Genomic DNA, 18351 nt, shown 5'->3' with positions numbered 1-18351 from the left:
AACCCATGGCCTTGGTGTTATCAGCACCGCACTCTACCGAGTGAGCCACGGGCCGGCCTGGCTTTGTCAAATTCTAATGTTCCTTTCTAAGTTTGGATTAGCTTCCAACATTTTATCCTTTCCTCTTTTCATGTGAAGTAGTTTGCAGGTGTCACCTACTCTGAGACATCTTCATCTTTTCTTCACAGTCATTTACCTCACTTATGTGTTTAAGTTTGGCTTTACTAAGTTCCTCTAGCTGTATGGCTAATCTCTCAAAAAGTATCAGTTGACACGAACATCAACTACATTGTATATTGATTAAAAAAAAAAGTATAGGTGACCACACTCCCATGGTCAGCTATTTCTTCTACAACACCATTTACATTTGATTCGAATTTCACTTCCAGCTTTATAACTTTTCTTTCTTTGATGCACCTTTATCTTTGTTGGTTAATTTCCCAACAAACAATTTGTATGACAACAAATTACATAATTTGGATGAAATGGACAAATTCCTAGAAAGACACAAACTTCCAAAACTGACTCAAGAAGAAACAGATGATCCGGCTGGCCAGTTTCCTCAGTTGGTTAGAGCAAGGTGTTGATAACACCATGGTTAAGGGTTCAGACTGACCAGCTGCCAAAAAAAAAAAGAAACCAGCAATCTGAACAGACCTATAAGAAGTGAAGAGAGGGCCGGCCCGGTGGCGCACTGGATAAGTGCACCGCTTGGGAAGCGCGGCAGCGCTCCCGCCTGAGGGTTCGGATCCCACATACAGACCGGTTCCCGCTCACTGGCTGAGCAAGGTGCGGGAGCAGCACCGAGGGTTGCGATCCCGTTGCCGGTCCCCGGCCCAGTGCGGGGGCGACACTGAGGGTTGCGATCCGTTGCCAGACACGGAAAAAGACAAAAGACAAAAAAAAAAAAAAAAAAGAAGTGAAGAGATTGAATCAGTAATCAAAAATTTACCCATAATCATATACATTGTATATTGACAAAATAAAAATTTAACGAAAAAAAAGAAAAATTTACCCATAAAGAAAAGCCTAGGCCAGATGGCTTCACCACTGAATTCTACCAAACATTTAAAGAAGGATTAATACCAATTATACACCAACTCTTCAAATATAGGAGGGAGTCCTTCTGAACTCATATTATGAGGCCAATATTACCCTAATACCAAAACCAGACAAAGACATCACAATAAAAATATAGATCGGGCCAGCCCGGTGGTGCACTGGAGAGTGCGCCGCTTGAGAGTGCGGCGGCGCTCCCGCCGAGGGTTCGGATCCCATGTGGAGACCGGTTCCCGCTCACTGGCTGAGCGCGGTGCGGGCGCAACACCGAGGGTTGTGATCCCATTGCCGGTCCCCGGTACGGGTGCGACACCAAGGGTTGCGATCCCGTTACCGGTCGGTAAAAAAAGACAAAAAGGAAAAAAAATAAAATAAAATAAATAAATAAAAAATAAAAATATAGATCAATACCTCATGAATATGGATGCAAAAATCCTTAAGAAAATACTAGCAACCAAATCCAGCAACATATAAAAAGAATCACACACCATGACTAAGTTAGATTAATCCCAGGGACTCAAAGTTGGTTTAACATCTAGATATCAATAAATGTAATTATATTAAGGATACCTGGGATTTGTTTTTATCAGGTACGGTAAGACACAGACACAGAAATTACTGTTGTAAAGGAAAAAGTTTGTTATACCACAGATTCCTAGAAATAGGAAGCATGGCAAGCCACACAAGGCCATATAGAGAAGCATCAGGGTCAGTCAGAAGGCCGGGGAGCAAAAGAAGAACATGGGCAAGAGCCTTTATTGTGGTTTCTGCAGGAAGGAATCGGTGAAACATGATAAGCCTCAGGAAGAGCTACTTTGAATAATTTCAGCAGGCTCTGGGGCATACAGATTGTCTCTAGTTGTCTGGTACCTGGCCGTACGGTGGATAGGGCAGGAAGATAGTGGCCTGGACTGTCAAAGCCCAAAAAAGGATGCAAGCCTATTCAGAGTCTGGGGGTGCAGACTCTGAAGAGGCTTGTTTGCATAAGAAAAGTCATGGTCACTGGCAAGTCTTTAGCTATCTCTAAGAATTGGATAACCGTGGGAGGTGCAGTCCCTCAAGTGTTAGGAAGTCAAAACATCAAAATAGGGGAAATAGGGCCGGCCCAGTGGCGCACTGGAGAGTGTGCCGCTTGCGAGCACGGCGGCGCTCCCGCCGAGGGTTCGGATCCCATGTGGAGACCGGTTCCCGCTCACTGGCTGAGCGCAGTGCGGGCGCAATGCCGAGGGTTGCGATCCCGTTGCCGGTCAGTAAAAAGGACAAAAAGGAAAAAAAAAATAGGGGAAATAAAAAAACATGATTAATACAGTAATACATTGCAGCAATAGAATTTTTAAAAATCACACGATCTTCTCAATCGCTGCAGAAAAAGCATTTGACAAAATCCAGCACCCTTTCAGGGGCTGGCCCGTGGCTCACTCGGGAGAGTGCGGTGCTGATAACACCAAGGCCACGGGTTCGGATCCCATATAGGGATGGCCGGTTCGCTCACTGGCTGAGCCTGGTGCTGACAACACCAAGTCAAGGGTTAAGATCCCCTTACCGGTCATCTTTAAAAAAAAAAAAAAAAAAAAAAAAAATCCAGCACCCTTTCATGATAAAAACACTGAACAAATTAGCAACAGAAAAGAACTTCCTCAACCTCATAAAAAACATCATGAAAAATAAAGGATACAGAGTAAGACACATAGAGGATAGGGAAGTCCTAACATATATTTAATTAGATCCTAGGAGAGAAGAGAGAGAATATAGAAGAAGCAATATTTGAAGGAAAAATACCTGATAATTTTCAAACACGTTATTTCCAACAATAATCCTCATTTGGTCAAGAACCCCAAGAAGAGAAATTTTTTTAAAAAGCCATACTTAAACACATCATAGTGAAACCTTTAGGTGACCCCATTTCCCCTCAGACCACAACATCATGGGCCATGACATTCATTATCTTCTACAAACAAAATGTTTAGGAAATGTAATCTATATGGAAACAATCACCCTCCAACCTTCCTGCCAAGGACCAGGCTGTTGGCAATACACTAAACTGGAAGGATAATATAATAATTATATATATATATATATATAGTGTATATATGTTTGTATATGTTAAATATGTAAATATACAGGTATATGTTATATATCCTTGCTTTACACTTATGAAGTTCATACCTGCAGCAAGTCCAGGAACTGACTCTCAGGAGTATCTTGAGGTTACCACTTCCACATTGCTTTCTGAAAAATGTTCTAAGAAGAAATTGTATATATTGATTACATAAGCGTTGAAGACACTGAGTTCAACAGTGCTCATCACTCTCAACTATAATCTAGTTTCAACTGTCCGATTTATGAATTAGCCATAGTAAGGTGGACTTTCTTCCCCTATAATAAATTATTACAATAATAATAATAATATCTAAAGTTTTGAAGACTTAGTATGTCCTAGACACTGTTCTAGGTTATGGGAATAAAGTACTAAACAAAACAGATCAAAATCCCTGCCCTTATGGAGCAAGCCAGTGTAGTAAAATATATACACAGTATATTAGATAGTGATAAGTTTAAGGGGGAGAATATAAAGCATGGAAGAGGGATATGAAATATTGGGGGAGGGGTAGAAATTTTACATAATATTTTTAAAGAAAATCCCCTCGCTATCTGAACTTTCACTATTCAAGTTAGAAACTGAAGAGATTTGGGTGGAAAGGATACTTGCTGGTTGATAAGATATTTACAGCCATGATACTATATGACAGAGTGCAGATAGAAAAGAAATAAAGTCCCTGGGGCTGTTCAACATTTTATGATCACAGAGATGAAGAGAAGCTTAAAAAAATAAAAATAAAAACAAGAAGTAGCCAGAAAAAAAAGAAAAATCAGATTAATATACTGTTCTGGAAGCAAAGATAAGAAAATTTCAAGGAGGAGAAAGTACATGTATTCTACCAGGAGCAATCAAATAAAATGAAGACTGAGAAACTATTGGCTTTAGCAACATGGGAGTCGTCGGTGACCTTAAAGAAAGGCAATTTGGTGGAAACAAAACCTGATTGTTTAATCTGATGAAAACTATGAATCTTCTTCCTCCCCCCCATACCTGTGTGTGTATGTACCCACAATTTTACATACAATTTCACAGGGGTTTCATGGACTCCAGAAGCCTATTATGGCTCCATAGGCATCCGTCCATCTCAACTTAAAAATCTGTGGAAGGAGTTGAAGGAGTGAAGTGAGGGATTAGAAAACTGGGTGGGAGGATAGATCACTATAGGAGAGAAAAAAATTCAAGTTACATCTCTATGCTATTCAAATATTTTAAACAACTGCATATCTTTTTTCTTTTTTTGGCAGCAGCTGGCTGGTACAGGGATCTGAGCCTTTGACCCTGGTGTTATCAGCACCACGCTCTACCGAGTGAACTAACTGGCCAAGTCCATACATTTTTTTTCTTTTTTTTTTTTTTTTGGTGACTGGCCAGTACAGGGATCAAACCCTTGATCTTGGTGTTATAATACTTCGCTCTAACCAACTGAGCTAACTGACCTGCTCCCATGCATATCTTTTTTTAATAAAAAAGTTAATTAAAACAAAGCTCTGAGGCTGGCTGTTTAGCTCACTTGGTTGGAGCAGTGTTATAACACCAAAGTCAAGGATTCAATCCCTGTACTGGCCAGCCGCCAAAAAAAAAGAGAATAAAAAGCTTTATTGAAGGGCCGGCCCGGTGGTGCACTGGAGAGTGAGCCGCTTGGGAGCGCGGCAGCGCTCCCACCGAGGGTTCGGATCCCATGTGGAGACCGGTTCCCACTCACTGGCTGAGCGCGGTGCAGGCGCGACACTGAGGGTTGCGATCCCGTTACCGGTAAGTAAAAAAAAAAAGACAAAAAAAAAAAAAGGGAAAAGCTTTATTGAAGCTTCAATCAGTATACTTTTTTTTTTTTTTTGTGGCTGGCCAGTCAGGGATATGAACCCTTAACCTTGGTGTTATCAGCACCATGCTTTCCCGATTGAGCTAATCAGCCAGCTCCAATACACCTTTAATACTTAATTAACTCAGTGTGTGTATGTTTATATTTATTTAATTTCCCTAACACACAAAGCTCTTTAGTGCCTTAGTTTCTTTGCACATTTTTTGTCTGCCCAGAATGTTTCTCCTTATCCCACCTTTGCACTACATGCTAATTCCTTTTCTTTTAGTTCTCAAGCATCACCAAGGTAGAGAGGTTTCCCCATCAGACATTGTGGTCCACACTCCCAACAGCCATTCTTTGCTACAGAGCACTGATTTTGATGGGTAGACAGTTCAGGAAGTGCTTCCTATCCTTCGGTCCCAGGGGATAAACCTTCATTGTTTTAAGACTCTTATGGTTCTGGGCTGGCCCATGGCTCACTTGGGAGAGGGTGGTGCTGATAACACCAAAGCCACAGGTTCGGACCCCTATATAGGGATGGCCGGTTAGCTCACTTGGGAGAGCGTGGTGCTGACAATACCAAGTCTGGGTTAAGATCCCCTTACCGGTCATCATTTTTTTTTAAAGACTGTCATGGTACTGTAATTCTATGGGATCAGGTAACAGATGGCCATGTGACTCAGTTCTGAACAGTGAGAAGTTGGGAAAGTATGGTGGGGTTTCTGGGGAAAATAATTTTGCCTGATGAAAGGAGCAGCAGGGAGAGGACATCCATATGGTTAAGTTAGCCTAGGGTGTCTGGAGTTGCAGCAGCCATCTAGAAACCAGGTGCAGAAACCAAAGAGAAACTGCAGAGAAGTTTTGACCAGGGTTTTGACTTCCTCGTGTTCCCTAAATGATCCAACTCCAGTACTACCTATGTACAGGCTTCCATTAGGTGAATTAATATATATCTTCCCTGTTTATGTCATCTTTGGTTGGTGTTCTGTGACTACCAGGTGAGAGTTCCTACTGATACGCTTTCCCTGACTACCCATTCTGAAAGATGTTATGTCTTGTACCCCACCTTCCACAGCTGATACTCCTCTGCCCTTTATCTGTTTCTTTTATGGCATATACTACAACTTGCAATTTATACACTTAGTCTTCAAAAAGTTCATACAAAGATTTGTATTACCTTTTTTTTTGGCAGCTGGCCAGTACTGGGATCCGAACCCTTGATCTTGGTGTTATAAAACTGCATATTATCTTTTAATTTCATTTTTCCACAAACTTTCTGATCTAATGCTCTCCCAACTGAGCTATTTTGGTTGGCTTCCACAAACTTTTTTTGTTGTTGTTGTTGTTGTTGTTGTTGTTTTTTCCTTTTTGTCTTTTTTCGTGACGGGCAACGGATCACAACCCTCAGTGTCGCGCCCGTACCGGACCGGGACCGGCAACGGGATCGCAACCCTCGGTGTTGTGCCCGCACCTCGCTCAGCCAGTGAGCGGGAACCGGTCTGTATGTGGGATCCGAACCCTTGGTGGGTGCACCGTCGCACTCCCAAGCGGCGCACTGTAGCAGTGCGCCACCGTGCCGGCCCTTCCACAAACTTCTTGAAGTATCCTCATACACACACACACACACACACACACACACACACACACACACACACACACGTATTTATATGAGAATCAAAAGATATAAGAATCTTTCCATGAACTTTTTTTTTTTAAGATGACCGGGAAGGGGATCTTAACCCTTGACTTGGTGTTGTCAGCACCACACTCACCCAGTGAGTGAACCAGCCATCCCTATATGGGATACGAGCCCGTGGCCTTGGTGTTATCAGCACCGTACTCTCCCCAGTGAGCCATGGGCCGGCCCTTCCATGAACTTTTTAAAGTACCCTGGTATATGTCTGTTTTTCTCTTGTCTCGTTCTCAAAGAATACAAGTTCCTTGAGGACTGGGACTTCCTGTCTTATCCACCATTGTTCTTGTACTCCATCACCTAACATTCTGCCTGCAACAATAAATATCTGTTGAAAAATTTAAAAACTGAATGAATGAAACTTATCAGTCTCCACCCTGCTAAATGAATACTCCTTGAAGATGGTGTACATATCCTGTATCCTCAAAATTTAACACAATACCTGGCACTTAACCTACATGTAATAAATGGTTGTCAAATTGGTTCGTGCTGTCCAGCTGAATGTCAGGCTGTCAACAGTATTTCTGTTTTAAGAAGTGTTTTGGCCTAAACAAAGGTTAGAAAGGAAGGTTTAAAAACAAGAATATTAGGGCTGGCTGGTTTGCTCAGTTGGTTAGAGTGTGGTATTGATAATACCGAGGTCCAGGTTTCAATCCCTATACCACCCAGGCACCGAAAATAAAAATAAAAACAAGAAGATCGAAAATGCACAATTGTTGGACCTACTTTTGATTCATATAGCTGTTGTCCTTTACTCCATTTGGATGTATATATTTGTGAACTTGGGCTGGCCAGTTAGCTAAGTTGGTTAGAGTGCAGTGTTATAACACCAAGGTCAAGGGTTTGGATCCCCATATGTATTGCTATGTGACTACGCCAATTGTCTGGCTGGGGCTATTGTCAGACTCCTGCCATCATAGCCAATTGTATTATGAAAGCAATTGTATGGCTAGGCAACTCATAACTAAAGCCAAAACATTTTATTATTTTAGTTATACTAAGTTTCCATTTGTATTGTCAGGGCCAGGGCTCAGACCCTTCAAACCCATTGTACAGACAGGGTCACCAGACCCCTCGCATGCGAGGCTGGGTCATAGACCCCTCACATGCAGGTCCATGCTAGGTAAGTGGGAAAGATCCCGGGAGCCATTGGTGGATGACATGAGCTCAATCCTTAGCAGTAGCAGCAGCAGAAGCAGCAGTGGTAGTGGCCTCTCAGGGCATCCTGGGGGCACTGGCAGCAACAGCTTGCAGCAACAGCCTCCAGCAGCAGTAGCGGCCTCCCCATAGCCCCCCCCCCCGGGGGGGCATCCCATGGGTGCAGGGTCCCATGGATCAGAGCCACTTGTCCTTTATACTTAAGTCCATAACCCAGGACATCTGGGTGCACATGTGCAATTACATTAAACAATAACCAAGGAACACCTGGGTGCACATGCATATTCACATCAAATGCTCAGCAAGATTCTGAATATCTGAGGGGCCCTGACCATTTTCCTGTATTTTCCCTACAATCCAACCCTTCAGGGTCCCTCGCCATACAATCCACTCATTCAGAATCTTCTGTGACGTTCCCTAAGTGAGGATAAATGACCCTTGCATTCACATAACCTATTCCATCCCAACAGTCCCAAAAGTCTTTAGATTGTTGCAGCAGCAACTCAAAAGTCCAAAGTCTCATCTGAGACTAAAGGCAAAACTTCTGTCAGCTGTGTACCTGCAAAAGTCACAAACAAGTTTATCTACTTCTGACATACAGTGGGACAGACATTGGGTACACGTTCCCATTCCAGAAGGGAGGAATAGACCAGGAAAGAGAAGCAGGCCCCAAACAAATCCAAAACCCAAACAGGGCAAACATTAAGCACACTGGGGCATCTGGTCCCCCAAAGCATTGGGCAACTTCACTCCTACAGCTCCGCCAGGTGCAGCCCATGGAGCTGCCCTGGTGCCTGTGGCTTTTCCAGGCTGGTTCTGCATGTTGTCAGCAGCCCCACAGTTGTGGGCTCCTGGTGGCAGCCCAGCTGTCCTGGCTCCAGTAGACATTTCCTCAGTGGGGGTTCTCTGTAGGGGCTCTGACCCCACTCCACATTGCTCTGCAGATAACCTCCTCAGTGGCTCCACCCCTGCAGCACGTCTCTGCCTGAGTCCCCAGCTTCTTCATACATCTTCTAAAATCCAGGTGGAGGCTGCCATGCCTCCACTGCTCTCACATTCTGCTGGCCTGCAGACTCAATACAATGCAGCTGCCACCAAGGTTTCCGGCTTGTGCTCTCCAGAGCTGCTGCACGAACCACACTTGGGGCCACCTGAGGCAGACCCGGTCCAGCCAGGGCAGCTGAAATGCCAGGAGCAGGTTCCTGAGGGCAGCAGCACCCCAGGTCTGTCCTCTGGAGAAACTCAGTTCTCTTAGGCCTCCAGGCCTATGATGGGAGGGGCGCCCTTCCAAGCTTCTGAAATCCCCTCAGGGCCTGGGCTATTAGTATCTAGCTGCCCCCTCGCTGGCTCCTGAATTACTTGAATCAGCTTGGCATACTCCTGCCACTCACTCACAGTCTCTGGCAGTTCAGCATTCACCCACACAGTTTGAACAGCTGCATTTGCCCACTTCACCAGGGAGTGGCTGCCCTGCCCTTATGCATATCTGTGGCTATTCTGTTACTGCTGCCAGAGAAAGACATGTGGTAATGGAGGCTAACTTTACCAGGTAAAAACATACTTGAAATTCTGCAGGGGCACCCATCCTCAGGTCCTCTACCCATCTGCACGTGGCATTCTTTTCCCGGGTTTATATGGCACCTGTTGAACCATCTGCTTTCTTGGGTTTATATGGCACCCGGAGAGCCATCGGGTTTAAGTGGCACCTGGCAAGCCATCTGCCTTCAGACAAATGTGACATTTGTTTACTACATCGTCTCCAGAACACATCACACCATCCACCCCTAAGTCCCATAGCTGCAGCAGCCAGGGGATCTCCCTGCTTCTGCTGCTTTACTGTTTCCCCAAGCCAACCAATTCAACCTGGGTATATGGGACATAGTTAGTGAATTGGGTCACCTGTGGGTTGCCTCCTGGTCTGCCCGGTCCTATAGGCTGCTTGTGTTTCATTTTCTGATAGGCACCAGGTCATTCCAGGAGACACACAGTCTCCCCCAAATCACCATCAGGTTTATCGTCATCCCCAGTGTTGGAAGCAGTGATGACCTGTTGCTGTACTTCAGCCTCCAGGGCATGTACTCGCATTTCCAACCTGTCTGCTTTCTGCTGCAAGTCTTGAAACTGTGCTGCTTCATGGGGATTCTGGTCCATGTTGGCTCGCAGTACAGCAACCAACAGCCAGACAGACCCCAGTCAACAGGAAAGCGGCAACTGAGCACCACATACTCAAGGGTAGCTACATTTCCTCCTCCTCCCAAAGGGCTTTCTACTTCTTTACCTGCTTGGCATCTTACCCATGACACTAATTGCCGGGCTCTTTTACCTGCCCAGAATCCTGCCAACTATGCCAGTTGTATTGCTATACGACTAAGCCAATTGTCTGTCTGGGGTTATTGTCAGACTCCTGTCATTGTAGCCAATTGTATTGTTAAAGCAATTGTATAGCTAGGGAATTCATAACTAAAGCCAAAACTTTTATTATTTTAGTTAGACTAAGTTTCCATTTGTATTGTCAGGGCTAGGGCTCAGACCAAACCCATTGTACGAACTGGGTCACCAGACCCCTCACATGCCAGGCTGGGTCATAGACCCCTCACACACAGGTCCACGCTAGGTAATTGGGAAAGATCCGGGGAGCCATTGGCAGACGACATGAGCTCAGTCCTCAGCGGCAGAAGCAGCAGCGGCAGTGGCCTTTCGGGGTATCCTGGGTCACTGGCAGCAACAGCCTGCAGCAACAGCCTCTAGCAGCAGTAGTGGCCTCCCCGCCCCCCCCCCAGGGCATCCCAGGGGTGGGGAGGCCCTGTGGATCAGAGCCACTTGTCCTTAATACTTAAGTCAATAACCCAGGACACCTGGATGCACACACACAATTACATTAGACAATAACCAAGGAACACCTGGGTGCATGTGCATATTTATATCAAATGCTCAGCAAGATTCTGAACATCTGAGGGGCCCTGAGCATTTTCCTATATTTTCTGTACACCATACTGTCCAGCCACCAAAAAGAAAAAAATTAAGAAAATAAAATTAAAATTAAAAAAAATAAATATGTTTGTGAACTTAAACCAATTCATACAACTTTAGGTAATTGGATTACACTATACTAATACATCCAAGAAAAGAATTACTTGTACTCATGGATGATCTCTTATTCTTCATTTTACTACCTTTCTCGTTTTGTGTAAGAATGTTTAACTCTGGGGCTGGCCCAGTGGCGCACTGCTATAGTGTGCCGCTTGGGAGCACAGCGGCGCTCCCGCCAAGGGTTCGGATCCCACATACAGACGGGTTCCCGCTCACTGGCTGAGCGAGGGGTGGGCGCGGCACCGAGGGTTGCAATCCTGTTGCTGGTCCCGGTCCGGTACGGGCGCGACACTGAGGGTTGCGGTCCGTTGCCGGACACAAAAAAAGACAAAAAAAGGAAAAAAAAAAAAAAAAAGAATGTTTAACTCTGTCTATAAGCACTATACATATTTATTCATTTATTTTATGAGCATTATATTTGGAGAAAAAAAAAGCTATAAAGGAAATAGATGGAATACATACTTCCCTCCCACAATTTTAACATTCATAAAATGGTCTAAGTCAGCTTTATTTTATTTAATTAATTTATTTATTTGATTTTTGGCAGCTGGCCGGTTCAGGGATCTGAACCCTCAACCTTGGTGTTAGCAATGTCTCTCTATTCTAAATTTCAAACAAACACAGAAAAGAGAAATGGCTGATTTCAGGCTAGGGCATGGAACATACACAATGAGTCTGGTACATCTTTTATGTTAGAACGTAAGGAAGTAGTCAAGGAATGATGGGGACATTTCAAAAGATTAGAAAACTCAGCTTGAAGGGGGTTCCACTGGACAAATCTGGGACAATTTGAGTGTTAAATAACGATGGTAATGAATCATGGAAATCCATTGAATAAAAGAGGAATCCATGAATGCATAATGATATAAACAAGTTAGAGAATGGAGAAACGAAGAGAAGAGAAATTGCTTATCTATGGTAAAATGACAACTATTAAATTTAAAAAGAATGGTGGAATTAGAAAATCACCATTTGGGGCCGGCCCCGTGGCTCACTCGGGAGAGTGCAGCGCTGGTAGCGCCAAAGCCGTGGGTTCAGATCCTATATGGGGATGGCTGGTGCGCTCACTGGCTGAGCGTGGGGCAGACAACACCTTCCCGGGGGTTGCGATCCCCTTACAGGTAAAAAAAAAAAAAAAAAAATCACCATTTGACAACCATTACAGTAATAAGTGATTCAAATAAGAATCATCAACAGATGCTAAAATTGGAGGGTGAAATTTTATAGAGGAATGAGATATTCAAATGATTTCAAAGTATCTTTTCATGAGATACTTACTCATTACAAAGGGAAAGATAATTTCATAGAGAAGAAACCTGGTAGGTAACACCAAAGTTAAAAATGACAGTAATGGGGGCTTGCCCGGGGCTCACTTGGGAGAGTGTGGTGCTGACAACACCAAGTCAAGGGTTAAGATCCCCTTACCGGTCATCTTTAAAAAAAAAAAAACAGTAATGGTACAAATCAACATCTTGTGCCACATAATAAGAACACATTATTGGGACAACTGGCAAAACCTGAATAGGGTTTGTGGCTTAGATGGTAGTATTAGGTCAATGTTAAATTTCTGATTCTGGTGGCTTTATGTAGGAGAGTGACTTGTTTTTAATAAATGTACACCAAGGTATTTAGGGGTAATTCTGACATCATGTCTGAAACTTACTTTTTTTTTTTTTCAACTTTCAAAAGAAAGAATATAAAGTAAATGTGGTAAAGTGTCATCAATAGGAGAATTTGGTACAGGGTATACAGGAGTTTTTTTGTACTATTCTTTCAACTTTACGTCAGTGAAATTATTTCAAAATTTAAAAAACCAGTTAGAAATAGTGCACACTATAGTTTTGATATAATGGCAGGGACTGTATTTTTATAAAGATCAAGCCAGTTTTAATAACTTGTTAATGTGATACCTGGAGAGATGGCTCCAGGACAATTTCCAGTCTCATTCTTTGAGCCTACAAGATCTGGGGATCTAATAAAAACATTACCACGCTGTTCTGTTCACACAGAAGGCACTGTCATTTACATATAAAATACACGCTACAATAAATTCAGAAGGAGAGTGGTGGCATGACTTCTCAATCCCTTATGAGTCTTAGCCGGAAGAAACTGAGAAAAACTCATTATGGGGAAAATAGGATAATTTAGTCAGGCTCCCTTGACATTTCTTATAAACAAGTTGTGTGAGTGGAGTTAGTGCCTATGTGTGCCAATGTATCTCTTTAGTTTCCTAGCTATTGTGTGTTCTGCAGTTTGTGAAGAGAGCTCGCGTCTAAAAATGGAGCGTGTTTATTCTGCTGACAGTTGCTCAGTTTGTCTGTCCTTGGACTTTGCCAGTAGCAGTCAAGTGTCTGAGTTTCTCCTTTGTACTGCTTGGCTCATAGTGTTGTGTGTGCTGAATAAAGACTATTCCTTCTTCAACCAAGGCTCCAAGGACCGTTTTGTCCAGTTACCTAGCTCGTAGACCTGTGTGTGAAGGGTTTGTGAATGGGCTCAAGGGGTCTGTGAGCTCCAGACCCTAGCTCTAGCTCTACACTCATTGTTCATTACATCTCTTAGAACATAATGGAACCAAAAGTATAAATTAAGGGCAGCATAAAGACTAGGGACCTGGAAATTTTTCCTTTACCTAAAGGAATTTTAGGATGCAGTTTGGATTAAGATAAAATTCAGTAAATAACAATTATAAAATTTTGACTGGAGGGGCAGGATGTTGGCCCTTTGAAGGCTGAGAGTCCTCTGCAGTGCCCAAGAAGGCCAAGCTCTGTTTCTCAGGACCCCAGTGGACAGACCTGCTCATGTCTCAGCATTTCTCCAGGACTGACCTACCCCAGGATGGTGTGGAGCACAACACATTCACCTGTTCCCCAGCCGCCATTTGTTTTGTTCCTGGGTCTGATTCCAGCTGCTTATTTGAATCCTCGCTCTGTGATGGACTGATTACTCCCTGGCTGCAGCCCTCTTTCTCTGTAGTCACTGGGGCCTTGGACAAGTTCTTACTTCGTTCATGGAAGTGCATCACAGAAAGCTGCCACGGCGGGCTTTTTGGCACTCTTGGCTTTAACCTTTCCTGGCCTTTGTTATTTTTTCAACCATCATGATGTGGGCATCTGCAAAGCTGCTGCCATGCTGTGGAAGCTCTGACCTTTTTCACTTAATACCTTAAGAATTAATTGTATGCTTCTCTGCTCTGTCATGCCATTCAGCTCACAATAAGAAGGAAGTAACAGGTGAGTCCATCTGTGGACAAACCTTTTCTAATCACGTGGTTATTTTCAGAATTTAATCTTTGAAGAAAAGGTTTGAGAGGAATTATATTCAAGAAATTGTGAGACTAAGTTCTGTACTGTAGTGAGTTAATGGGGTTGTCTTCCAGCTTGTCACAAGACTCACGGTAAAACTAAATATTATACAGGAGCTTTTGTGTTTTAATTTATCAATCTCTTAAAGAGAATTCAGCTTTATTACTATGAATACATGCTCAAACTTATTCTATATTTGTCCTGAGAATAATGAACAAAAAGAAAGAATTCATGAGAAAAGACTGCAGAAAATTAGACATTTAATTTTTGAAAACCTCCCTCTATGTGTAGTTGATACCAGCTACCGATAGTTACATGTCCTACAGAAACTTTAAAATTAGAAAATGCTGTTATTTCACATTACAAATTTCTAAATCCTAAGAAGAAAGCTTAGGAAACGTCTGAATATAGAGAAGTTCCATCTAGGGAAGAGGTCCCTCTTGTCGATGTATCTATATTACAAATTCTAAACTGAGACTATTCTCAAATGTTTTACTTGCCCTAAAATAATCTGTCCACAAATATAAAACAATAAGTAATCAATTGTTATTTTCCCACTGTGGTACTCTCTAATGTGAAAATGTATTCTATGAAAAGCAAGGTTTTTTTTTTTGTTTTTTTTTTGTCCTTTTTGACACTGGCCGCACCGCTCTCAGCCAGTGAGCGCTGTGAGCGCACCGGTCATCCCCATATAGGATCCGAACCCGCGGCCGCACCCTCCTGAGTGCGCCACGGGCTCAGCCTGAAAAGCAAGTTTTTTTAAAAAATTAAAATGTTGTATAATAAAAATGTATTCTACTCTAAAAATTTTTTGACTGGAGTACGATATACATAAAGACATGCGTATAAATCATTAAGTGTAGGGCTTGACGAATTATGATAAAGTGGACACATCTGTGTAACCATCACCCAGTTCTTGAAGTGGAACCTTGTAAGCAACCCAGAAGCTCTTCTCAATGCCCTCTTCAATCGTTACTGCTCCGTAATCTCAGAAATTATCACTCTCCTAACTTCCTATACCAGAGATTTTCTCCGTTTCTAATAATGCTTCAAATTTCTCAGGGATTTTCACATTGAATTTTACTTTTAAAATTAGACTTTGTGTTTTCATTTGTTTTTCTGCATATGAATAATTCATACCCAAGGTAAAAATTCTAAGAGTTCTCTACTGGTTTTTGAACTTTAACAAATAGTTAACTTTTGGAAAAATCACTTAACAAATGGTGAATTTCACAGCTCAACTTTAAAAGTTCTCTCCTTTGGCAGTCAAGTTAGAAACAAGTTTTCGTTAGCCAATTTATACTCATCCCATAAAGTTACTAGACATCTACCATGGCCCTAGTAATAATATGCTAATGTCTTAGCAGTACACTGAAATTATTATGTTCCCACATGACATCATATAAATCAAGTTAAAGTGAGCCATTGCCTATTTAATCCCAAGTTAAACATAATTACCAAATGCAAATTTAGCCTGAGTAACTGAATATTATTTGCAGTTAGTGACTCTTGACTAATAGCCACTACCACTAGGATTAATCTAGTAAAAACGAAAAAAAAGATGTAGTAATGATGAAAATGGCAAAATTGGGTGGAGGAAGAGATAGCCTTATTTTACTAGGGCAACTGATCAGAGGAGAAGGGTGCTTCCGTTTATGAATCCCTGATCATTCTCTGCTTTTTCTAGCAGGGGTTAAGACAAAGTCCAATAGCTTTAAAGAATATACATAGGTGGGGGTCTGAAAAAGAATCTTATCTGGTAGTACACCTCCAACCATGTGAATAAGCCATATGGCTTTCCAAAGTTAACTTTTAGCCAGAAAAATTCATAAGTCGTTCAACAACAGTGAAGACACTAACTTGTATACATTTAGGTATCCTAAGATCCTTTGAGGACTCTCTAGCTGCCTATGTCCTGCTTGAATCCTCATTCTGTAGCTATAGAAGCCATGTTCACAGAATGTCTAGGCCATTCCCATCAGTTAAGAATTGTAGTTCCTAAAAAATCTGGCCTACAAGTCACCTTCCTTGATCTATCAAGCAGCACGTACAAACTTGGCAACTATTTTGGGTAGCTGAAGTTATAATTACCATAAAATTGTTCTTAAAAAAAACTGGTAATGAGAGTTAGATGAAAGATCAAATGTCAGCGCTAAAAGAAACAGATTGGTGATTCCTTGAGATCTGACAGAAGTATTGCAAGTCCTACAAGTAAAGAAATACAGTAATGAACTGCTGACCACTAGTGCTTAATAGAAGAATTGCATTTCCCACTCAAAAGACCCAAAGTGAAGGGACTGGCATTAAAAACCACTGGCAAATTTCCCTAATTTCCCTGATGTGAGGGGAATGAGCATGCAAGTTTAAATCTTTTACATTCGTTATTATCACAGGTATGTTCTGATTCATTGCTAACATCTTATAAGCCTCTTATCTTGTTTTTGTATACCATGTTTTTTCTTCACTTCTCTTTTCTCCTCAACTGCCTTGTGTTTATCTTGACTGGTTTGAAAGCTATGAACTATATTTCTATTATTTCAGTAGTTACACTCACATTTCTTTTACACACTCTAAATAGATTTCTCTCTGACAAAATTCTGAGTTATTTAGTGTATTTATCTTCCTCCTGAATGAGACCTGACTCCTCCCTAATCACGGGTGGGCATGATTTCCCTAAAGGGTTGATTCTATTCCCATAGCCAGTGATAAAGTCACAAAATGGTGTTCAGTTGTGGTCAGAGGAACATAAGGAGTCTAAAGATGTTATAAGAACCGCTAAAGCCATCTTGTTATAAACCTAAGGATAATGCCCACTCTGAAGATGGAAAGCACAGAACCTGGGTCCTTAATGACACAATTGAATCCCCAAATCAATAAACTATGAGGCCTGCCCTACCCAAAGGCTTCCTGTTATGAGAGACAGTACATTTCCTTGTACTTTAAGCCAATTTTGAGTCAGTTTCTATTCCTTGTTACCTAAAGCATTCCAAATGGCACATACCCTTATATTTTCTTTTTTTTTGTAACTAAAACTTTATTTAAAAAAATTTTTTTGGCTGCTGGCTGTTAAGGGGAACCTAATCCTTGCTCTAACCAACTGAGCTAACCAGCCAGCCCCATGTTTTTACCTAAAATTTTAGTTCCATATTTTATTTCTGCATAAAAAATTATTTGAATAGTTAGTAGTAAATTAAAATATAGCAATATATTTTACTAATATCAGTGTCATTGTTTATTATATCTTACTCCTTTTTACTGGGTTAATTTTTCTTCTTGCAAAATACATTCTTTAGTTTTTTCTTTCAGTAAGGGTCACTGGCTGGGATCATCTTTTATTTCTTAACTAAAAATCTCTTTATCTTTTCCTCATTCTGGAAAAATAGTTTAGCTGGGTATAGAATTCTAGGTTGACAGTTATTTCTCCTCAGTAAATTGAAAACTACTCCATTGTCTCCTGCTATCTATTATTGTTGGTAAGAATGTTGTCAAATTGCTTGCTATTGTAGGTTGTATACCTTTTCTGTCCAGTAGCTTCTAAGATTTCTTTTTAAAAATTACTTATTTTTTGGCTGCTGACTGTACAGGAATCAAACCCTGGACCCTGATGTCATCAGCACCACACTCTAATCAACTAAGCTAACTGGCCAGCCCTTAAGATTTCTTTTTTTTTTTCTTTTTTTTATTTACGCTTTCATTCATTCATTCATTCATTCATTCATTCATTCATTCATTCATTCATTCATTTATTTTGATGATACTCTTTAAATTTATTGTCTTTTTTCTTTCCTCTTAATTTTATTTTGTCGATACACAATGAGGTTGATTATTATGGCCCATTACCAAAACCCCCCTCCCTCCTCCCTCTCTTCCCTCCCACAATCCCTCCCTCCTCCCTCTTCCCCTTCCCACCCAACAATGTCCTTTCTGTTTGCTTGTCATATCAACTTCAAGGAATTGTAGTTGTTAAGTCTTCTTTCCCCCCGCCCCCCGGTATTTTTGGTGTGTGTGTGTGAATTTATTTATTTATTTTCAGCTACCACCGATAAGTGAGAACATGTGGTATTTCTCTTTCTGTGCCTGACTTCTTTCACTTAATATAATTCTCTCAAGGTCCATCCATGTTGTTGCAAATGGCAGTATTTCATTC

The 18351-nt window shown here is 41.7% G+C and overlaps 1 protein-coding gene across 1 annotated transcript in view; it reads right to left on the bottom strand.

Moving 5' to 3' along the window:
• LOC103596877 (SWI/SNF complex subunit SMARCC1-like) overlaps positions 1 to 9963 on the bottom strand; it is a gene marked incomplete at its 3' end in the record, with an annotated part of 74916 nt that extends 64953 nt beyond the window's left edge. The window contains exon 1 of the mRNA XM_008580639.1: positions 9816 to 9963. Coding sequence (XP_008578861.1) covers positions 9816 to 9963 — 148 coding nt within the window. The remainder of the gene's footprint in view (positions 1 to 9815) is intronic.
• Between the last annotated feature and the right edge of the window lie 8388 nt (positions 9964 to 18351).

This window comes from Galeopterus variegatus, unplaced genomic scaffold (genome assembly GCF_000696425.1).
Source record: "Galeopterus variegatus unplaced genomic scaffold, G_variegatus-3.0.2 Scaffold2134, whole genome shotgun sequence".
NCBI lineage: Eukaryota > Metazoa > Chordata > Mammalia > Dermoptera > Cynocephalidae > Galeopterus > Galeopterus variegatus.
Note: the sequence above shows the minus strand (reverse complement) of the source record. Positions and strands in the feature narration are given on the sequence as shown.